General features: G+C 37.3%; 1 protein-coding gene across 1 annotated transcript in view; it reads left to right on the top strand.

The window, feature by feature from the left end:
- Positions 1-18,836, top strand: part of SPATA16 (spermatogenesis associated 16) — a 258,898-nt gene that overhangs the window by 187,023 nt on the left and 53,039 nt on the right. Inside the window, exon 6 of the mRNA XM_002814293.4 lies at positions 3,742-3,889. Coding sequence (XP_002814339.1) covers positions 3,742-3,889 — 148 coding nt within the window. The remainder of the gene's footprint in view (positions 1-3,741; positions 3,890-18,836) is intronic.

Raw genomic sequence — 18,836 nt, 5'->3', positions numbered from 1 at the left:
ACAGTACAAGGAGAAATTATTATAAGTTACTGTTTGTAGAGAAAATGAGCTGCCCACTTACACTCTTGGCTTACGTAACTATAATATGAGCTTTACAACTTGATAAATGTGAGAGTAACAATAGAGAGTTATTAGAACTCCCAAAGGTAAACACTTAATTTCAAAGCTTATTTTTGTGTAACAGCAGAGAAAGCATAATTAACAGCAGTGTATATTTAACAACAGGGCACAAGGACTGATTGTTTTCTCCATTTTCTGCACACGTGCAACATTTACTGACATCAGAGAAGTTCACAGGTCCAGAAAGAATGATTCAATTACAGAATATTTATGACAAATTAAGAAGTATCATTTGAAATCTGCTTCCATTTTTAGTATAGCTTATTTTTTACAACCAGCAATTCCTTGTCTGGTCTCTTCCTTTATTTGCAAAATCAAGGAAAATGTTTTATTATAAAAAGTAAATTTAAATCTATCTTTTATATTTTAATGTCTAAGATTATATCAAATCATTCTAGTTTTTAAAGTCCTTAAGCATAATTTTTTAATTTATACATATTAGACTCTTTAAAAAGACAAGTCCAACTCTAAATTGCCAAATTATTATCATCACAAAGTGAAAATTTAATCTTTTGGTATCTAAGCCAAAACAGTAAACAAAAAATCCTACTATTTTAATTAAATATAAAGGCTAAGTTTTTTCTAGATTATTTCACTAGTTATTCAATAATGCTATTCAAAACCAATAATGCTAAATATATATATATATATATGTTATATTACTCTATTTCTTTACAACAGCAATGTAGGACAGGCTCAAAGCCTCAAGATTGTCTGTCTCTAGAAGAATGAAAAATATTAGTACATTAAAACACAAAAGGATGTTTCAGGATCTGGTGCAAGGGTCATCTGTATTCTCATTTCTACTCTATGTTGTACTATTTCTTCCTGGGGCTGTAATAATGTCCTTTAAGAAAGCATCTCCATGGAGAATACAATTTCTATTTGTAAATTACATACTCTGTCTATTTACTCACCCACCTCCTTACCCATCGTCTTCAGGTTGGAGAGCAGAATCCATGGAAGAACCCATCTCTATTGGTTCTCAGTGGGGAAAGAGGGAGGCTGCTCTCCAGCGCATACCCTCCTGAGTGAGAGCCCTGTTAAGGCCTGAAGGCAATGCCTTGAGCATTAAGCCAAGAGTACAGATCCTTCAACGAGCAGATCAAGCTGCCACATGAAAACCTACACTTCTGCCACTTTTTAAAAAGCTGGTGTAGGTTCTTGGGCACGAGTCTTACCATCCCCACTGTGAGATGGCTTCGCCAAGCTACCCTGCCAGCAGTCAGTTAAGCTGCCAGCAGTTGGAAAAGAAATGGGGTGGAGAGAGCGTTTTCTTCTATCCTAGCCTGACTAGGATATCACTAATATCTTTCTGGAAGCAAACTGGAGGATTAGATACCTTTGCCAAAATTTTTAATCCAGAAATTAAAGCAAACTACCCTTCAGCAAGATATTCAGAGACCATCAGAAAGCTGTTTCTGAGTTAGGAACTGTTGTGGGCTGAACTGTATCCCTCCAAAATTCATCTGTTGAAGTCCTAACCCCTAATGCCTCAGAGTGAGACTGCATTCCATTAGCCCCACACTCAGCCACAGTTGGAGACAGAATCTTTAAACAGGTAATTACATTAAAATGAGGGCTTTAGAGTGAACCCTAATCCAACATGACTGCATGCTTATAAAAAGAGGAAATTAGAACACACACACACACACACACACACACACAGAGGAATGACCATGTGAAGACATGGGGAAAGACAGCCATCTACAAGCCAAGTAGAGAGACCCTCAGAAGAAACCAAACCTGCTGACACCACTGTCTTGGACTTCCAGTCTCCAGAACTGTGAGAAAATAAATGTCTGCTGTTTAAGCCACCCAGTTGGTGGTACTTTGTTGTAGCAACCCTAGGAAACTGATACAGGAACCAATAGCTTAGAAAGGCAGTAAAGTCAGCCATGACCTTAGAACTGAGGTCTAAAGCAGCTTTCCTCCTTGGCACATCACTGCACATAGGCATGTGCAACCACGCGCTTGATGGTCTGGACAGGCCATCCCAGGATCAGTTCCAGCAGTGAACATAGGTAAGCACCAAACTGGAGGAATTATTCTTCCTCCTCAATATAAAATATCTACATTTTTGCTGAAGGATTAATACTTGGTGCCTAAACACCTTACTTGAGTTCCTAATCCACAACTCTGAATCCCAGACCTGCTGCCTGCATTATCCCCATTAGCCTTCCAAAGCTGGCATCCAGGTCTCCACATCCAGCAATTCCTTGTCTGGTCTCTTCCTTTATTTGCCATGCACTCCATCACTAACTCCATCTGAGGGCTGGCTCTGGGTTTGGAAGAACTGCTATGTATTTTCTGTTCCCCATTCAGTTCCTTGAACTTGAACAGGACAATGCTGAAGGCCATGTAAGTTCTAGCATTCAATTATCCAATAATTTGTTGAATTTCATTCAGAAATTTGTCCACCACTAACTTTTACATAATTTTAAGCTAGTCTCAGAGAAAGGAAGACCCTTTGCCTCCAGAAAACAATTGCAAAGCTGCTCTTTTACAAGCAATGTAGATGATCATAGAGGCATTTGAAGTCACTAAGAAATGAAGCAAGCAATGAACAAGTTTATTTAGACTTCTCAATTTAAAATCAACTCCCTGTTGTTTTTATTATCAATGGAAAACTTGTTTTCAAAATACTGTGAAGGTAATAATGTAAATTGTTGTTTGTTAAATGGTTTTTTCTCTGTTGAAAAGCTTGTATCTATTATTTTTCCTTATTGTTTGTTGGTACCTTAGTTGTCTGGGAAAATTTCATTCCTATAAATAAAAATGGATTGTTTTATAACATGCTTTTATGTCATATTAAAAAACTGAGGTAACCATAGACACTTCCACATTTTATTCAATGTTCAAGCCTCATTAGAAGGAAAAGTTGTAGGAAAGGAATAAGTTCCTCTTAAAACTTCACATAACTTTCTTTTAGGTCTGTTACAAATAGTAATGGACCTATTTAAAACAGGAAGCTGAGGATGATGGCAGGGCTTTATCAAGAATATGGTACATAAGCAAAAATAATGTAAAGAAATTCTTAAATAGCCAAAGCTACCTTAAACAGCTCTTGTGATCTGGAGGGAAGGGAAGCTTTTCTGGGAGGAAATTGAGGAAGGATTCTTTTTTAATTCCAAAAGGCTTTCCCAGGTATTGGAAAAAGAAAACAAAAAATGCCGTCTGTCTAGTTTGCCGTGTTATTTACAGAATATACTTTAGATATTTAATTTAGTTTTTAAAAGAAATCTCTCCATATTCAAATTGCTCACCAATGTCTGCTCAAGAGTAAGTTAATTAGAATGTCAGACTTAAGAATTTGACTTTTAAAATCAAGTAAAACATGACACCTTAGGAAATAGAATTTATATTTTTATCTTAAGACAAGCTCAGTTTAGAGGTGCCTGTTTACAAACTTTCCTCATTTAATTGATTTTCTTAATATGAAATAGTATTTCCAGAACTAATTAAAATTTTCTTCTAATGAATATTCAAGACCAAAATATGTTATCTTTGCAGTACAGTATATAGATTTTTAAGTCATCCATAAAGGTAATTATATTTTTTACATTCTTAAAAAGTCATATATTGTTATTGATGCCAAATGGGTTGTTTGTTTCCTCTTAGGCCATGATTGAGGAAGCCATCACCAGAGCTGAATCTTTCTCGGTTATGTATACACCATTTGCGACAAAAATAAGAGCTGATAAAATAGAAAAAGTAAAAGATGTTTTCACAAAAACTCATCCTGCATATGCAGAGTATATCTACACAGGTAAGATTCAATATCTTCAAGTTATCAGCTGATATTTTGTTTCCAATAAAACAAATACAGGGTTCTTTCTGGTTTATTAGTTTATTGTTTCTGTTTTAGGAGTACGCTGTTTTCATCTGATGACTTGAAACGGAAAGAAATTTTTAAGGTTTTAAATAAGGGTAGCCTTATAGTTCTAGCACAATATTTCTTGTACTTTCGTATTTCTATATTTTAAGAAGTAGGGATAAAACCTAGAAAATCTAACAGTTTAAAAAATGGAGGAATGACCTGTGGTAAAATGCCATCTTTCCCCTTATCCTTTATCAGTAAAGGATAATCAGATGATTATAGTATTTTCCTGCTGATGGATTTTTTTTCCAGTCCCTACTATTTCTACTTTTTCCCCCATCTATCTCACACCTCAAACCTTCTTCCTTCCTTATGCTCTTGAATCACTGGTATCCAAATGAGATCTGGATAGCTAAGAGTACCACAGAGGACACAACTGGTATTACGCTTTTTCACTTTTTTCGTCTTTGGAAATCACTTGTTCTCATTCATTCATGCAAAAAATATTTTGTACTACCTACTGTGCATCAAGTATTATTTTGGTTTAAGAGGAGGATTTTTTTTTTTTGGCATTAAATTAGAAGATACTCAACAATGACTTCCGTGTTAAGAAAATCTCTAAATGCATACACCTGATATCACATCCTTCTATTCAGGCCCCTTCATTCCTTCTCTCAGAGTTTTGGGGCTGAGTCACCGAATTATAATGTTAATGATGTACTCCATTATTGATCACTTTTAAGGTGTCAGACACTCTACATTCATTACCTCTTGATATTCCCATAATCCATGAGGTAAGATGCTTCCCATTTAGGAACAAGAAAACAATAACCAGAGAAGACACATAGCTTTTCCAAAGATGCACAGAAAATTAGACAGGCTTTGGATTTGAACCCGTGAACATGCCATCAAGCTACACTATTTCCATGGGACAAAAACATGAAATGTAGGTCCTATGGATTTCGTACTTTTCTCCACATTCCCTCATGCTCTTCAAGGGAAAGATATCAAATAAATCCCACTAGTGATAACAGAATAGTAAATCCCTAAGGAACAATGGTAATTTGAGGGCAGAGAAAGGGAAGAGGAGAAAGCATAATACGGGCCATAATAAACATTTGTGCTGATTTACTTAGTTTGAGCATTTCATAAGAAAGCAGGTTAAAAAAAAGTCTTCGAACTCATATTTTTTGTTAATTGTTACAAATTATTCATTATTCTTATGAATATTTAAAGGATTTTTTGGAGGATGTATGCTACCAGCACATAAAAGTCATATCTATCTAGCATTATGGAAAAATGAGTTTGATTCAGCTATTTCCATTTCCACTCCCAGATCCATTGGTAACGAAGAGAGATTCACTGAGGAGATCACCAGTTTGCCGATTTCTCTTCTGGTAGAATAAGTTTAGTTATATTTAATCCATTTCACAGAGCAGTCATGAAGATTAATTAATAGTTCGGAAGCACCACTGCCAAGAGTTTAAAAACAATAATAACATTAATGAGCCAGACTCATGTCTCATGTAATTCTATCAAACCTGTTATCAAGATGAATTATGATCTGTTGGCAAGATGATTCATGCTAAAGAATCTTACACTTTGGGAGAGAAGATAATTATAAGTTACTAATGATTGTTTCTATTATTTTATAATTACAAACTGCTAGAGTATGCTAGTGCTATACAGAATCTTGATAGAAAAGACAGCTTCTGGAGGAGGAACGTGAGGTAGAGAAAAGAGTCTAGAATTTCAATTTCGTTGGGACTGATAAAGTTCTTTGCTCTGTGGAAACTGTGCTTTGGGTTAACAATGCTACTGCATTGGTGACATTATTTACCTCTGTTGCAAATTATTAAAGGGTTTCCCCAAAGCCATTGCTGGAATAACAGTGAAAGAACTGTTATTAACTGTATGTGCACAGTCTTGGAGGTATCTCTTTTTCCCCCAGGCAATTCCAAGGTGGCTAAGGGCACACAGCGTGGGAAGAGGAAAGGTCAGGTGTTATTTTTTAGCTCTGGACACCTCTCCCAGAAGATGCAGAGAGGTGATTAGAGCTGCATCAGTAGCCGAAGGTAATAGCTAAGAAGTAAGTAACATAAAGACAGATAGGGCCTAGAAGAGTAGACACTTTGTTTTCTTGGTAGTTTCCAAAAACCAGAATCCTCTGATGTCTTTTGGCTGTGTCTCCACCCAAATCTCATCTTGAATTGTAATAACCCCCAAGTGTCAAGGGCATGGCCAGGTGGAGATAATTGAATCATGGGGGTGGTTTCCCCCATACTGTTCTCATGGTAGTAAATAAGTCTCACATGATCTGATGGTTTTATAAATGGGAGTTCCCCTGCACAAGTTCTCCTGCCTGCTGCCATGTAAGATGTGATTTTCTTCCTCCTTTGCCTTCCACCATGATTGTGAGGCCTCCCCAGCCATGTGGAACTATGAGTCAATTAAACCTCTTTCCTTTATAAATTATCCAGTCTTGTGTATGTCTTTATTAGCAGCGTGAGATCAAACTAATGCATCCTCCTATTATCAGCCTTGTAGATAGAATTTAAGAAGCTTCTATCCTGATGAAAATTTATTCAGCTATTTATTGTAACATATATTCATGCAACCAGTATGACTAGACACACAGCAGATGTGTGCAAACATAAGAGTCTATACGTTTTACCTATCTATTTTCTTCTTTGCTCTGCCCAGAGCCAAAATACATTCTGTCTCATCCCAGGGCACTCAGTATAATCCAGTCATTTCTAAAATTAATCTATATTTAGAACCTATCTAACCACATTCACCAGCTTCCTTCTCCTTTTCACGAGTTTTTCTTCTTCCTGTGGTTTGGTTTAGCTTTCATAGAGCTCAAGCACACCCTGTGTCCAAAAGGGTCAGTGAACACATAAGGGAGACATCCTCGTCTCAGTCTGTAGCAGGCTGGTACAGCTGCTTATCAGACGGCTGGTGCTACCTGAGATCAGCTCTGGTGTCTTGAGCAGGACCTGATGGATTCATTTATGTGGCCCATTAAGTGAACCAAGGCACCTACATGGGTTCTCCATTCTGTTTATTGGTGTAGTTGCTTCTTCATATGTACGCCAACCACCCTTACCATACCAGTTGGTCCAAACTAGAGCCACTCTCTGAGATTTCCTCTTCCTGCTGGACTGCTGGCTTGTGAACCCAGCCACTTTCTGAGTCTTACTCAATAAATCCCCTCCATTCCACAGAAGACTGGAAATTGTCGTAGCCCTCTCTTCAACTGGCTATGTTACTCTGCCATTTTTCCCTTGCTGCATTCTCCAGCAAGCCAGGACCCTTAGGACAAGAAGAGGATCTACAATGGAGATTGAGGTGGGAGGGGGGTTGTTCATCTATTCATTTATTCAGCGAACATTTATTTACACAGTATTCTAGGTAGTACTGAGAATACACCTGCTCCTAAGAAAGAATGTGACTTTAGTAACTTATACTTCAGCATGAATATTTGACCATATTTTTCCCTTTTCCTAGAGAATATTTTCAACTAAAATCAAAGCTCTAATTGTGGAATGGAAGGCTGACTCTAATTAAAAGAATTATGTAGGATAAACAGAGCAGTTTGGGAATAGAGGTTGTTGCCACTTAATATGGCAAAAACTGGCTAGTTGTTTACCAAACTGTTTTCTTTTTTTTTTTGAGATGGAGTCTCACTCTGTCGCCAGGCTGTAGTGCAGTGGTGCGATCTCAGCTCACTGCAACCTCCACCTCCCGGGTTCAAGTGATTCTCCTGCCTCAGCCTCCCAAGTAGCTGGGACTACAGGTGCACGCCACCATGCCCAGCTAATTTTTGCATTTTTAGTAGAGACAGGGTTTCACCATGTTGGCCAGGATGGTCTCGATCTCTTGACCTCATGATCCACCCACCTTGGCCTCCCAAAGTGCTGGGATTACAGGCATGAGCCATTGCACCCGGCCCAAACTCTTTTCTTTTTACCTCTGTCATACATCTAGAATCCATTTCCAGCCTCCCTTCCAATTAGATGAAGATTTCTGATTGAGTAATGGTCAAGGAAAAACGGACAGATATGATATATGTCACTTCCAGGCCTGGCCCATAAAACCCTCCTATGTAAAATTCTCTTTCCCCATCCACTGGCTGAGTGGGGAGAAGCATGGAAAGGGGCTGCAAAACAAAAGAAGCTAGATTCCTGAATGTCCGTATAGATGGTCACCCTCTGAATACTGTGAATACCCACATGAACAAAAAACAGTTCTCTCTCTTTAGACCACTGAGATTTGGAGCTTCTTTGTTAAATCTGGCAACTTTATCGTATTTATCTGCCCTACATCATAACAAGTAGGCAGCTTCCTACTCCATCTACAGTGTATACAACAAGTTCTTGCTAACTCGATCAAATAAACACTCATCCACATGCAGCCTACTCCATCCTCAAAAACACTCAGCATTTGTACATATATCTATTCCTCTACCTCACACTCCCCCCCTCCACAGACAGCTACAGATGATGTTCTCATAAACATGTGTTTGTACCCGCCCACAGAAAGATAATATTTCCAGAGAGACACTGATGCTCCAAGAGATAAAATACAATTATGAAGCTTTCACTGCAGCAAGAGAAATGGAAGCTATATGTAAGAATTTCTAAATTATAGAAGTCATCTAAATAAATAATCAACAGATGAAGGTCGTACAATCTGTACCTTGAAGATTTTGGATGAAGAGTCTACCTATCAAAGTTTTGCTGGAGAAGTAATTATTATCATTAAAACTTGGAGACTAGCATATTTAATTCACCCAATGGAGGCTGGCAAGCAAACCTCCAACTCAGAAACTCTGCCCAACTTTAGGTCACCTTCATCAAGCATAGATAGTGTTGAGTTTACTGCTCCCTGGTCACGTGACAGTGCCATGAGCCCAGCACAAGCTGGCAGAGGTGCTGGTGATGAGCAGGGAGAGTATTCACAATGGAGCTCCTCCAGGCAGTATTTTCTCTCCAGCCAGCCCCCAATTCACAGTCACCCTTGTCAGGGATATCCACGGGAAAAACAGACACAAGGGGGAAAAGTATAAAATTAATTCATTCTGAAATGTATTTAGGTTTAAATTTTTTTTTAAAAAATTATCAAATAAGCCAATCACATTATATATTAACTTTACAGTGATTTATCATGAGAAGACCCATTCACTTCCAGTGGCAGGTATAGGATTATATTACCCTTATAATTTCTATGAGACTGATGAGGGAGAGTTAAAATTCAAATCTGCCTTGTAGAATAACCAGGTTTATACATGCTCAGGAACTTATTGTGCATCCTTTTCTGTTTCAGGAATATAATAAAACCCATCAAAATCTTGAAGTCATATTATAATAGAGCTGTATTGTATTATATTTCATGGAGAAAAAAATTACTGATTTTTTTTAGCAGTATAGCTACCCATTTTTATTATTTAAGAAAAAAACCTAGCTTGATTCATACAGAGTAGTCAGGATATATAAAACAAATAGTAATTTACCAGCCCCAGAATTTTTATGTTTTCATTTATAAAGATTTGGCTTGAGATTTTTATTCATATATTCCAATAAAATAATGCAATTCTGCATAGTTCTTATTCTTGCATGGTTGTATTTTAATAATAATAAAGTAATACAATCAGCATATCCTTTCATCAGTCTCCTCTTGATGAAAATATCAAGATTTATTTGCTAAATAAATAAATATTCAGTAATGGATCTGTGGTTAGTAATGTTTAATAGAAAAGTTTTCTGGATCAGATATCAACTACTTTAACACTTAGGTGGATAGAGTCATATTTTGTCTTTCCAATGCAATTTAAATCCCAAGAGTAAATATGTATGTTCGGATAAATAATATATTGTTTTAAAATAGACCTTTAAAAATTACTTTTCATTGAAATTTATAAGCTTGTTCTTGTTTAGTCATCATTTACCAGTAAGAATAATACATTCTTATGTTCTCTAAAACATGAAGTTAACATTTCTCATTTTATTCTTTCTTCTTTAAATTATTGTAATTTTATCATGATCAAGAGTTTTCAAAATCACTATTTTCCTCTTTGTAACTAGTTTTCTCAAACAGAAAAAGTTATAGAATTAAACAGTCTTCATCCCCAATATTTATGAAAGTGTTAAAGCCAGGTTGGTTATAAGATGATAAATCATCTAATATTTACACCACAGAATTCTTCTTAGAATCAGAAAATCATTCCCAAGGTAAAGAAATCCCTCACATATGGGGCTAAATTCTCTGTTCTTAAAATATTAAAATGTTGATCTTCCCAATGGGAAGTATGGTGCTCTGGCATTGCTCCATCTAATGGAGTTCACCTCCATTTAACCACTTCTCAACCAGCAGTTCACTTGTCCTTTGCAGTAGCAGGTGACAGTGCTGTTTGCCTCTGGTCTCCATCATCCACTGCACCTGAAACCCCTGAAACTACAATGCCTTCTGCTTAGCATATCGTCTTAGGGGATCTGACTGAAGAAGGCAGACAGGTTGCATTTAAAGAAACAACAGTCAATAATCCAAAAATAAGTGGAAGTAATATAAATTTTTCCTGCAGTCTCTCAAGAAAGCCCATGAGTTGAGGTAGGGTAGGGCAGTTGTAATGGGGTATGTGGTAGAAATTAAACAGGTATTTTAGATATTGTATCCATAATGCTCAGCAAAACCTTGTAAAACGCACATGTACATAAACACAAACATTCACATGGCAGCTTCCCTCAATCTCCTTTCCTACTCAAAATTCTCCAGATATGTCCTCTAAATTTATTCCCTCATGAATTGATGAGTCTCTTCCACGGTCATTCTTGATGGTCTTACCAGTTTCTCAGGTTCTTACCCATCCCCATTATCTCAGTCTACATAAGAAAGCCGCATGACCATTTACAAACAAGCAGAACTCATTTTAGCCTGCGAGGGAGTTCTCAATATGAGTGAAGTAAGTGCTCAACCGTTAACACTTTATTTTTCCTGAATCACTTTACTTATGTTTTCTAATGTAGCCTCTCTGTAACAATATAGCTAATCATTAGGTGCTGCTATCTAATAAATCATGCAGCCAAGCATTAAAATCTCTGAAGACTGAACTCTCAGTAGTATATAACAGTTTTAAATCGAGAATTTTAAAAAATTTTGAAGTCAATGTTACACAGAATTACAAATTTTTTTATTTTGTAGAGTTATCTTTTTTTCTTTGCGCATTCGGCATTCAAATCCTATTTATTTCTCCTCGAATACTTGGCTTGCAATTAACCTACACCTTACGAGCATTAGCATTTTCTTGATGATCTTACAGTCTACAAATAATCACTGCATTTTACAACTAAAGTAGAGCCCCATCCAGCCCATTTATTTATTTATTTATTTATTTATTTATTGCTTTTAGTAGTTTTATTTTTAAAAACATTCCATGGTATCACACACATAAAAAAGTCCATTTTAATATATAGCTTAACTAATTTATTATGGAGTAAACATCAAGTCAAAAAAGAAAACATGACCAGCTCTCCAGATACCCTGTACTGGCCCTTTATTAATCCCAAACAACTCCCTACCCCCTACCAAGGTAACTACTGTCCTAAAGTTTAGAGTAATTACCTTCTTACTTTATAGCATTACCACCTATGTATTCCTAAACTCTAGACTTCAATTGGCCTGCTTTGAAATGTTATAAACCTAAAATCATAGAGTAGATGCTCTTTTGTATCTGACTTCTTTTGCTAAGAGCATCTGACTTCTTTTGCTCAATAATTTGTTTATGAACTTCTTCCACGTTGCAAAAAGCATTAGTTTATTCATTGTCATTGCTGTATAATATTCTGTCCTATGAATAGACAGGTCTGGTGTTAATGAAATCCCTCAGTTTGGCTAGGCGTGGTGGCTCACCCTTGTAATCCCAACACTTTGGAAGCTGAGGTGGGAGAATCACTTGAACCCAGGAGTTCAAGACCAGCCTAGACAACATAGCGAGACCCCCATCACTACAAAAAAATTAAAAATTAGCTGGACATGATGGTGCACATCTGTAGTCCCAGCTACTCAGGTGGCTGAGTGGGAGGGTCACTTGAGCCTAGGAGGTCAAGCCTGCAGTTAGCCATGATCACACCACTGAACTCCAGCCTGTGTGACAGAGCAAGACCCTGTCTCAAAAAATAATAAGAAAATTAAAAGAAAAAAAGAGAAAAAGAAATCCCTCAGCTTTTGTTTGTCTGGGAAAGTCTTAATTTCTCCTTCGTGCTTGAAAGATATTTTTACCAGATACACTATTCTAGGGTAAAGTACTTTTTCCTTCAGCACTTTAAATATGTCATGCTACTCCAGCCTGGCCTATAAGGTTTCCACTGAGTAGTCGGCTGCCAGACGTTATCAGAGCTCTTTTGTATGTTATTTGTTTCCTTTCTCTTGCTGCTTTTAGAATCCTTTATTTATCCATGGCCTTTGCGAATTTGATTATTAAATGCCTTGAGGTAGTCTTCTTGGGGTTAAATCTGCTTGGTGTTCTATAACCTTGTACTTGAATATTGATATTTTTCTCTAGGTTTGGAAAGTTCTGTTATCATTTTGAAGAACTTCTAACCCAATCTCTCTCTCTCCCTACTTCTTCTTTAAAGCCAATAACTCTTATATTTGTACTTTTGAGATCATTTTCTAGATCTTGTAGGCATGTTTCATTCTTTTTTCTTTTTTTAATTTTACTTTAAGTTCTGGGATACATGTGCAGAACGTACAAGTTTGTTACATACGTATCCATGTGCCATGGTGGTTTGCTGCACCTATCAACCCATCATCTAGGTTTTAAGCCCCACATATATTAGGTATTTGTCCTAACGCTCTCCCTCCCCTTGCCCCCCACTTCCCAACAGACCCCGGTGAGTGATGCTCCCCTCCCTGTGTCCATGTGTTCTCATTGTTCAACTCCCACTTATGTGTGAGAACGTGCAGTGTTTGGTTTTGTGTTCCTGTGTTAGTTTACTGAGAATGATGGTGTCCAGCTTCATCCATGTCCCTGCAAAGGACATGAACTCATCCTTTCTTATGGCTGCGTAGTGTTCCATTTCTAATCAGCATCTCTACCCCTACACTATCTGCTATTGTAAACAATGCAGATGGTTGTTCAGATATTCTGTGAATGCAAGGGAAATGTAAGCTAACGTGGAGAGGTGTTTCTGGAAAGGTATGAACAAATCCAGTCAAACCCACATGTACTCAGAGCACGCATTATGTAGAGGAAATCCGAGGTGTGTTCCCTGGTGCCTTATTTAGTTTGTTTGGTGAGGTCATGTTTCCCTGGATGTTCTTGATGTTTGTAGATGTTTATCAATGTCTGGGCATAAAGAGTTTATTTGAAGAGTTATTAAAGAAGTGTTTATTGTTGTCTTTGTAGTCTAGGCTTGCTTGTACCTATCCTTTCTGGGAAAGTTTTCCAAGTATTTAAAGAGAATTGAGTGTTGTCATCTAAATCTTTGGTCGCTGCAACCATCTCTGCATTAGGGAGCACCTAAAGTCCTGTAACACTGTAACTCTGGCAGACTCATAGAAGTACCACCTTGGTGGTCTTGGGTAAAATCCAGAAGCATTCCCTGGATTACCAGGTAGAGACTCTAATTCTCTCTCTTTCCTTTCCCCTAACAAATTTAGTCTCTCTCTCTGTGCCGAGCTGTGGGAGAAGCTTCGGGAGAGGTGATACAAGCACTCCTATGGCCACCACAAATGGGACTGTGCTGGATAAGATGCAAAGACAGCAAAGCACTGGGTCCCTCCCAAGACCCGCCCAGTCACTACCTGGCTACCACCTATATTCACTCAAGGCCGAAGGGCTGTTCAGTCCGCAGGTGGTGAATCCAGCCAGGCTTGCATCCTTCCCTTCAGGGCGGTGAGTTCCCTGCTGGCCCAACTCTAGTCCAGAAATGCTGTCCATGAGCCAGGGCCTGGAGAGGGGAACCTTTGGAATCTACTTGGTGCTATGTTCTACGTGGCTGAGCTGGCACCCAAGCCACGAGACAAAGTCCTTCCCATTTTTCTGTCTCATTTGCTCATACAGAAGGAGTCTCCCCCTGGGGCCACGGCTACCGAAGACTCACGGCTAGTACTGCCTGGCTACAGTCAATGTTCACTCAAGGCCCAAGAGCTCTTCAGCCAGCTTGTGGTGAACGTTCCCAGGGCTGGGTCTCTCCTTTCAGGGCAGGAGGCTTCCCTCTGGCCCAGGGTGGATCCAGAAATGCTGTCCAGTAGCCAAGGCCTGAAATTGGGGACCACAGGAGCCTGCTTGACTGAGCTGGTGCCCAAGATGCAAAACAGAGTCCCCTTTACTCTTCTCTCTCCTTTCCTAAAGGAGAAGGAGTCTCTTCCCATGGCTACCACAGCTGGGAATGTGGCCACATCTGAAGCCAGTATAGGCCTGGGTTTCACCCAAGGTGCCTGGTGAGTACTCCCTGGGTATTTCTGATGTTTATTCAGGCCAAAGTGCTCTTTAATCAGCAAGTGATGTACCCTGCTAGGACTGGGCTCTTCCCTTCAAGGCAGCAGGTTCCCTTCTAGCTCAGGTTGTGTCTAGTAATGTTGTCTGAGAGAATAGTGCTGGGCTGGTATCCAAGTTGCAAGACAAAGTCTTCTTTACTCATCCCTCTCCCTTTCTGAAGCAGAAGGAAGGAGTCTCTCCCAGAGCCGTGAGCTGTACTACCTGTGTTTGGGGGAGAGGTGACACAAGAACTCCCATAGTCACCCCAGCCAGTATCTCCCTAGCATCATGTACCCCAAGTCCACTGACTCCAAGCCCAGCATAGCACAAGAACTTACCCAAGAATTGAGGTCCTTGTAGCCTAGACTACCTTTCAAGTTTATTTAGAACCCCAGAGCTTCTTTAGCCCATGGTGGTGGGGCTAGCCAGAATTCAGGTTCTGACTGCTGAGATGGAGAATTCTTCCCTGGCTGGGGCTGATTTAAATGCTACCTCCATGGGTGCTGACTGGGTTCTGACCCCATGTTGCTTTCCATTGTGACAAGGCAGCACTGAGTTCCAATACAAAGTCCCACAATTACTGTATTCTCCCTCCACCACACACACAGAGTCTCTCTCTACTGCCAGGGAATGGGGGAGGGGTGACATCAGCAATTGAAGACTATCTTCCCTTCCCTCTTTTGTGCTTCTTTCCTTTATATGATGCTAAAATCAAGTACTGTAATGGCTCATCTAATTTTTTGTTCTTATGAAGGTATTTCTTGTATGGATAGTTGTCCAGTTTGGTGTTCCCACGAGGGAGACAATCACTGGAGAGTTCTATTTGGACATCTTGCTCTGCCTCCTCCTTCTTATTAGCTCTTTGATGTTCTTAGAAAAATCTACTTTTTAGATTTCTTCAAGGAATACTAGTTGTCTTCAGAAAGAAGGTTGGTCCAAATTGTTCTGAGATTACAAGAATCAGAAGCTTTTATTTTTTTAGTTATGTAATATTTGAAATATGCTAAAAGACACAAAAATAATGAACACCTACATAATTACCATCTTATCTGAGAAATAAAACACTAAAAGTATTGTATAGTTGAAGTTCCCAAGATTTTTCGGATCCCAATCTACTCCCTCCCCTCCAGAGGTAATCACTATCATAAATTTGTTTATTATTCCTTTTTTATTATAGTAAAATATATACAACGTAAAATGTACCATTTTAAACACTTTTAAGTGTACAGATCAGCAGCATTATCTACATTCACATTATTGTGCAACCATTACCACCATCCATCTACAAAACCTTTTCATTTTCCCAAACTGAAACTCTATACATTAAATAATAACTCTCCATTTTCTTCTCCCCCCGGATCCCCGAGCAAAGGCTATTCTATATTCTGTCTCTATGAATTTGACAGCTCCAGGTGGAATCATATAGTATTTGTCCATTTGTGTCTGGCTTATTTCACTTAGCATAATGTCTTCAAAGTTCATCCATGTTGTAGCCGATGTCAGATTTTCCTTCCTTTCTAAGGTTAAATAATATTCTAGTGTATGTGTATATCACATTTTGTTAATCTATTTTTCCACTGAGAAAAACTTGGTGCTTCCACCTTTTGGCTACTGTGAATCATGCTGCTAGGAACATGGGTATACAAGTATTTCCCTGCTTTCAATTATTTTTGGCATATAAATTGCTGGATCATATGGTAAATCTATTTTTAATTTTTTGAGTAAGTGTCATGTCATTTCTTGTAGTGGCCACACCATTTCACATTCTCACCAGAAGTGCACAAGTGTTCCAATTTCCCCATGTCCTCATCAACACTTGTTATTTTCTGGTTTTTGGTAATAGCCATCCTAACAGATATGAAGTGGTATCTCACTGTGGTTTTGATTTGCATTTCCTTAATGATTAGTGATGTTGAGCATCTTTCACGTGCTTATTGGCCATTTTTATGTCTTCTTTGAAGAAATGTCTGTTTAAGTCCTTTCCCAATTTTTTAATTGAGTTGTTTTTTGTTTCTGTTTTCGAATTGTAGGAGTTCTTTATGTATTCTAGATATAAATTCTTTGTCAGATGTATGATTTGCAAATATTTCCTCCCATTCTATAGGTTGCCTTTTCACTGCATTTCCATGACTGTTAATTAGGTTGAACATCTTTGTTGTCATTATTTGTCCTGTGGTTACATTTCCTTAAATGATAAATAGAAGAATTCTTAAAAATTTTCAAGTTTATGAAAATGGTATTTTTACTATTTCTATATTCTTACAATTTGCATGCTTGTACTTTTTGTTCACTTGGGTTTTTTGAATAGTTTTATTATTGATTTATTGAAGTTTTTATATTTTATCTCTAAGGAGCTTGACTTTTCTGCAGTGACTTTTGATGAAGTGAGATTTAAATTTTAATGTTATTTGATAATTTTGTTTCTGTTTTTGTTTTTGTTTTTAAGATGGAGTCTCGCTCTGTCACTCAGGCTGGAGTGCAATGGTGCAATCTTGGCTCACTGCAATCTCCGCCTCCCAGGTTCAAGCAATTCTCGTACCTCAGCCTCTCAAGTAGCTGGGATTTACAGGCATGCGCCACCATGCCTGGCTAAATTTTGTATTTTTAGTAGAGATGGTGTTTCACCATGTTGGCCAGGCTGGTCTCGAACTCCTGACCTCAAGTGATTCGCCCGCCACAGCCTAATAGCTTGTGGTTTGGTATCATATTTAAGAAATCCATCCCTGTTCCAGTATATAGATGTTCATTCTTTCTTTTTGGTTTGTTTGTTCATTGTACTACTGTTATGACTGGGATCGCAACACAAGGTTGAATAAAGGAGTGATAGCAGGCATTTACATGTTGTTCCATTTAAAAAGACTTTTAAATTTCCACCACTAAGTATAAAGTTTGCTGTAGATCTTTGATAAGTATTCTTTGTCAGGTTTAAAAAGTTGTCATTTATTCATATTACGCCAGATGTTTTGACATTGTCGAACTTTTCTATTGCATCCTTTTTCTTACGTTCAACTCTTTTCTGCTCTTATATTTATTATTTCTTTTATGTCCTGTTTTGGAAACTTATAACAGACTGCTAATTTTCTTCACTGAATTCTAGGTTCAATAATTTTCAACATCTTCCCTCGTTTTCAGTAAAGACTATAAATTTCTCTCCAAGAATGATTTTTGTTGTGCCCTAAAAATTTTGAAAAATATTTTCATTGTATTTAATCTCAAAATATTTTCTAACTTTCATTACGAAATCTTCTTTGAGCCATGACTTACTTAAATACACAGTTTTTGATGTCTGAATGTATAGAAATGTGTAGCTATCTTTGTTATTGATTTTTAACCTAATTGCATCATGTTCAAAAACATAATCTAAATTTTAATAATTCCTGAAATTGTTAAGTTTGGTTTATGCCCTAATATATGGTCAGCTGTCATTAATATATCACTTGGGCTCAAGAAGAATGTCATTTTTTAATTTTGGAATGCAGGGTTTTTAAATGTATTCATTAGATGGATCAAGCTTGAAAATTACTTATATCTTTTAGATGCTACAATTTTTTGTCTACTTGACATCAGTACATAGGAAAAAAAAGATGTTAAAGTAATCCAAAATAGTGGTAGATTTGTCAATTATTCTTATAATTTGTCAGTTTTCACTTTTTGTTTCAGCATCAATGTGCCTACTGTTTTAAGATTATTAACTGTATGTTATTGTTATGTAATTACACTCTTCACCTTAATGTTAACGTTTTTTGTATTAAAATCTATTTTGTCTGATATTAATAAATTCACTAGTTTTATTCTGATTAGTATTTTTCTAGTATTTCTTTTTCACATCCTTTTACTTTCAACATTTTATGCCCTCATGTTAAAATATTCTCTTAAAAATGACACACAGCTGACTTTTTTATTTATTTAATTACTTATTTATATAGTCAATCTCTGTCTTTGAATAAGTAAGCTTATTTTAATTTGAGTTGATTGATTGAGTTTTTCTGCCAGAGTATAAGTTCCTGAGACATGGAAATCTCTGTCTGTTCACCATTGGCTTAAATAGTGCCTGACAAATAGTAAGTGCTAAATAGATCTTTGCTGATTTCTGTGTTATGTTTGGTTTATTTCTGCCATATTATAGGCTTTAGTCCACATGCTTCTCCCCCTTCCTAACCTGCCTTCTCTCATATTCTTCAAGATTTCTTTCATTCATTCTTTTCTTTGTTTACAATAACATTAAATGTTATTGTAAACATAGATATCTTAACAAAATCGGAATTTCATGATTATCAACTGAGCGAGATAAAGGTCATAGAATACTTTAACGAAAATCACCCCCTAATATGATACATAATATATTTTTATTCTAACCTGATATTTTCCCTGACACCATCCTTAAATTAATTATTATGGTCATAAATGTGTTTACAT

Source organism: Pongo abelii, chromosome 2 (assembly GCF_028885655.2).
Source record: "Pongo abelii isolate AG06213 chromosome 2, NHGRI_mPonAbe1-v2.0_pri, whole genome shotgun sequence".
NCBI classification, from domain to species: Eukaryota; Metazoa; Chordata; class Mammalia; order Primates; family Hominidae; genus Pongo; species Pongo abelii.
This window is presented reverse-complemented; position numbering and strand designations above follow the sequence as displayed.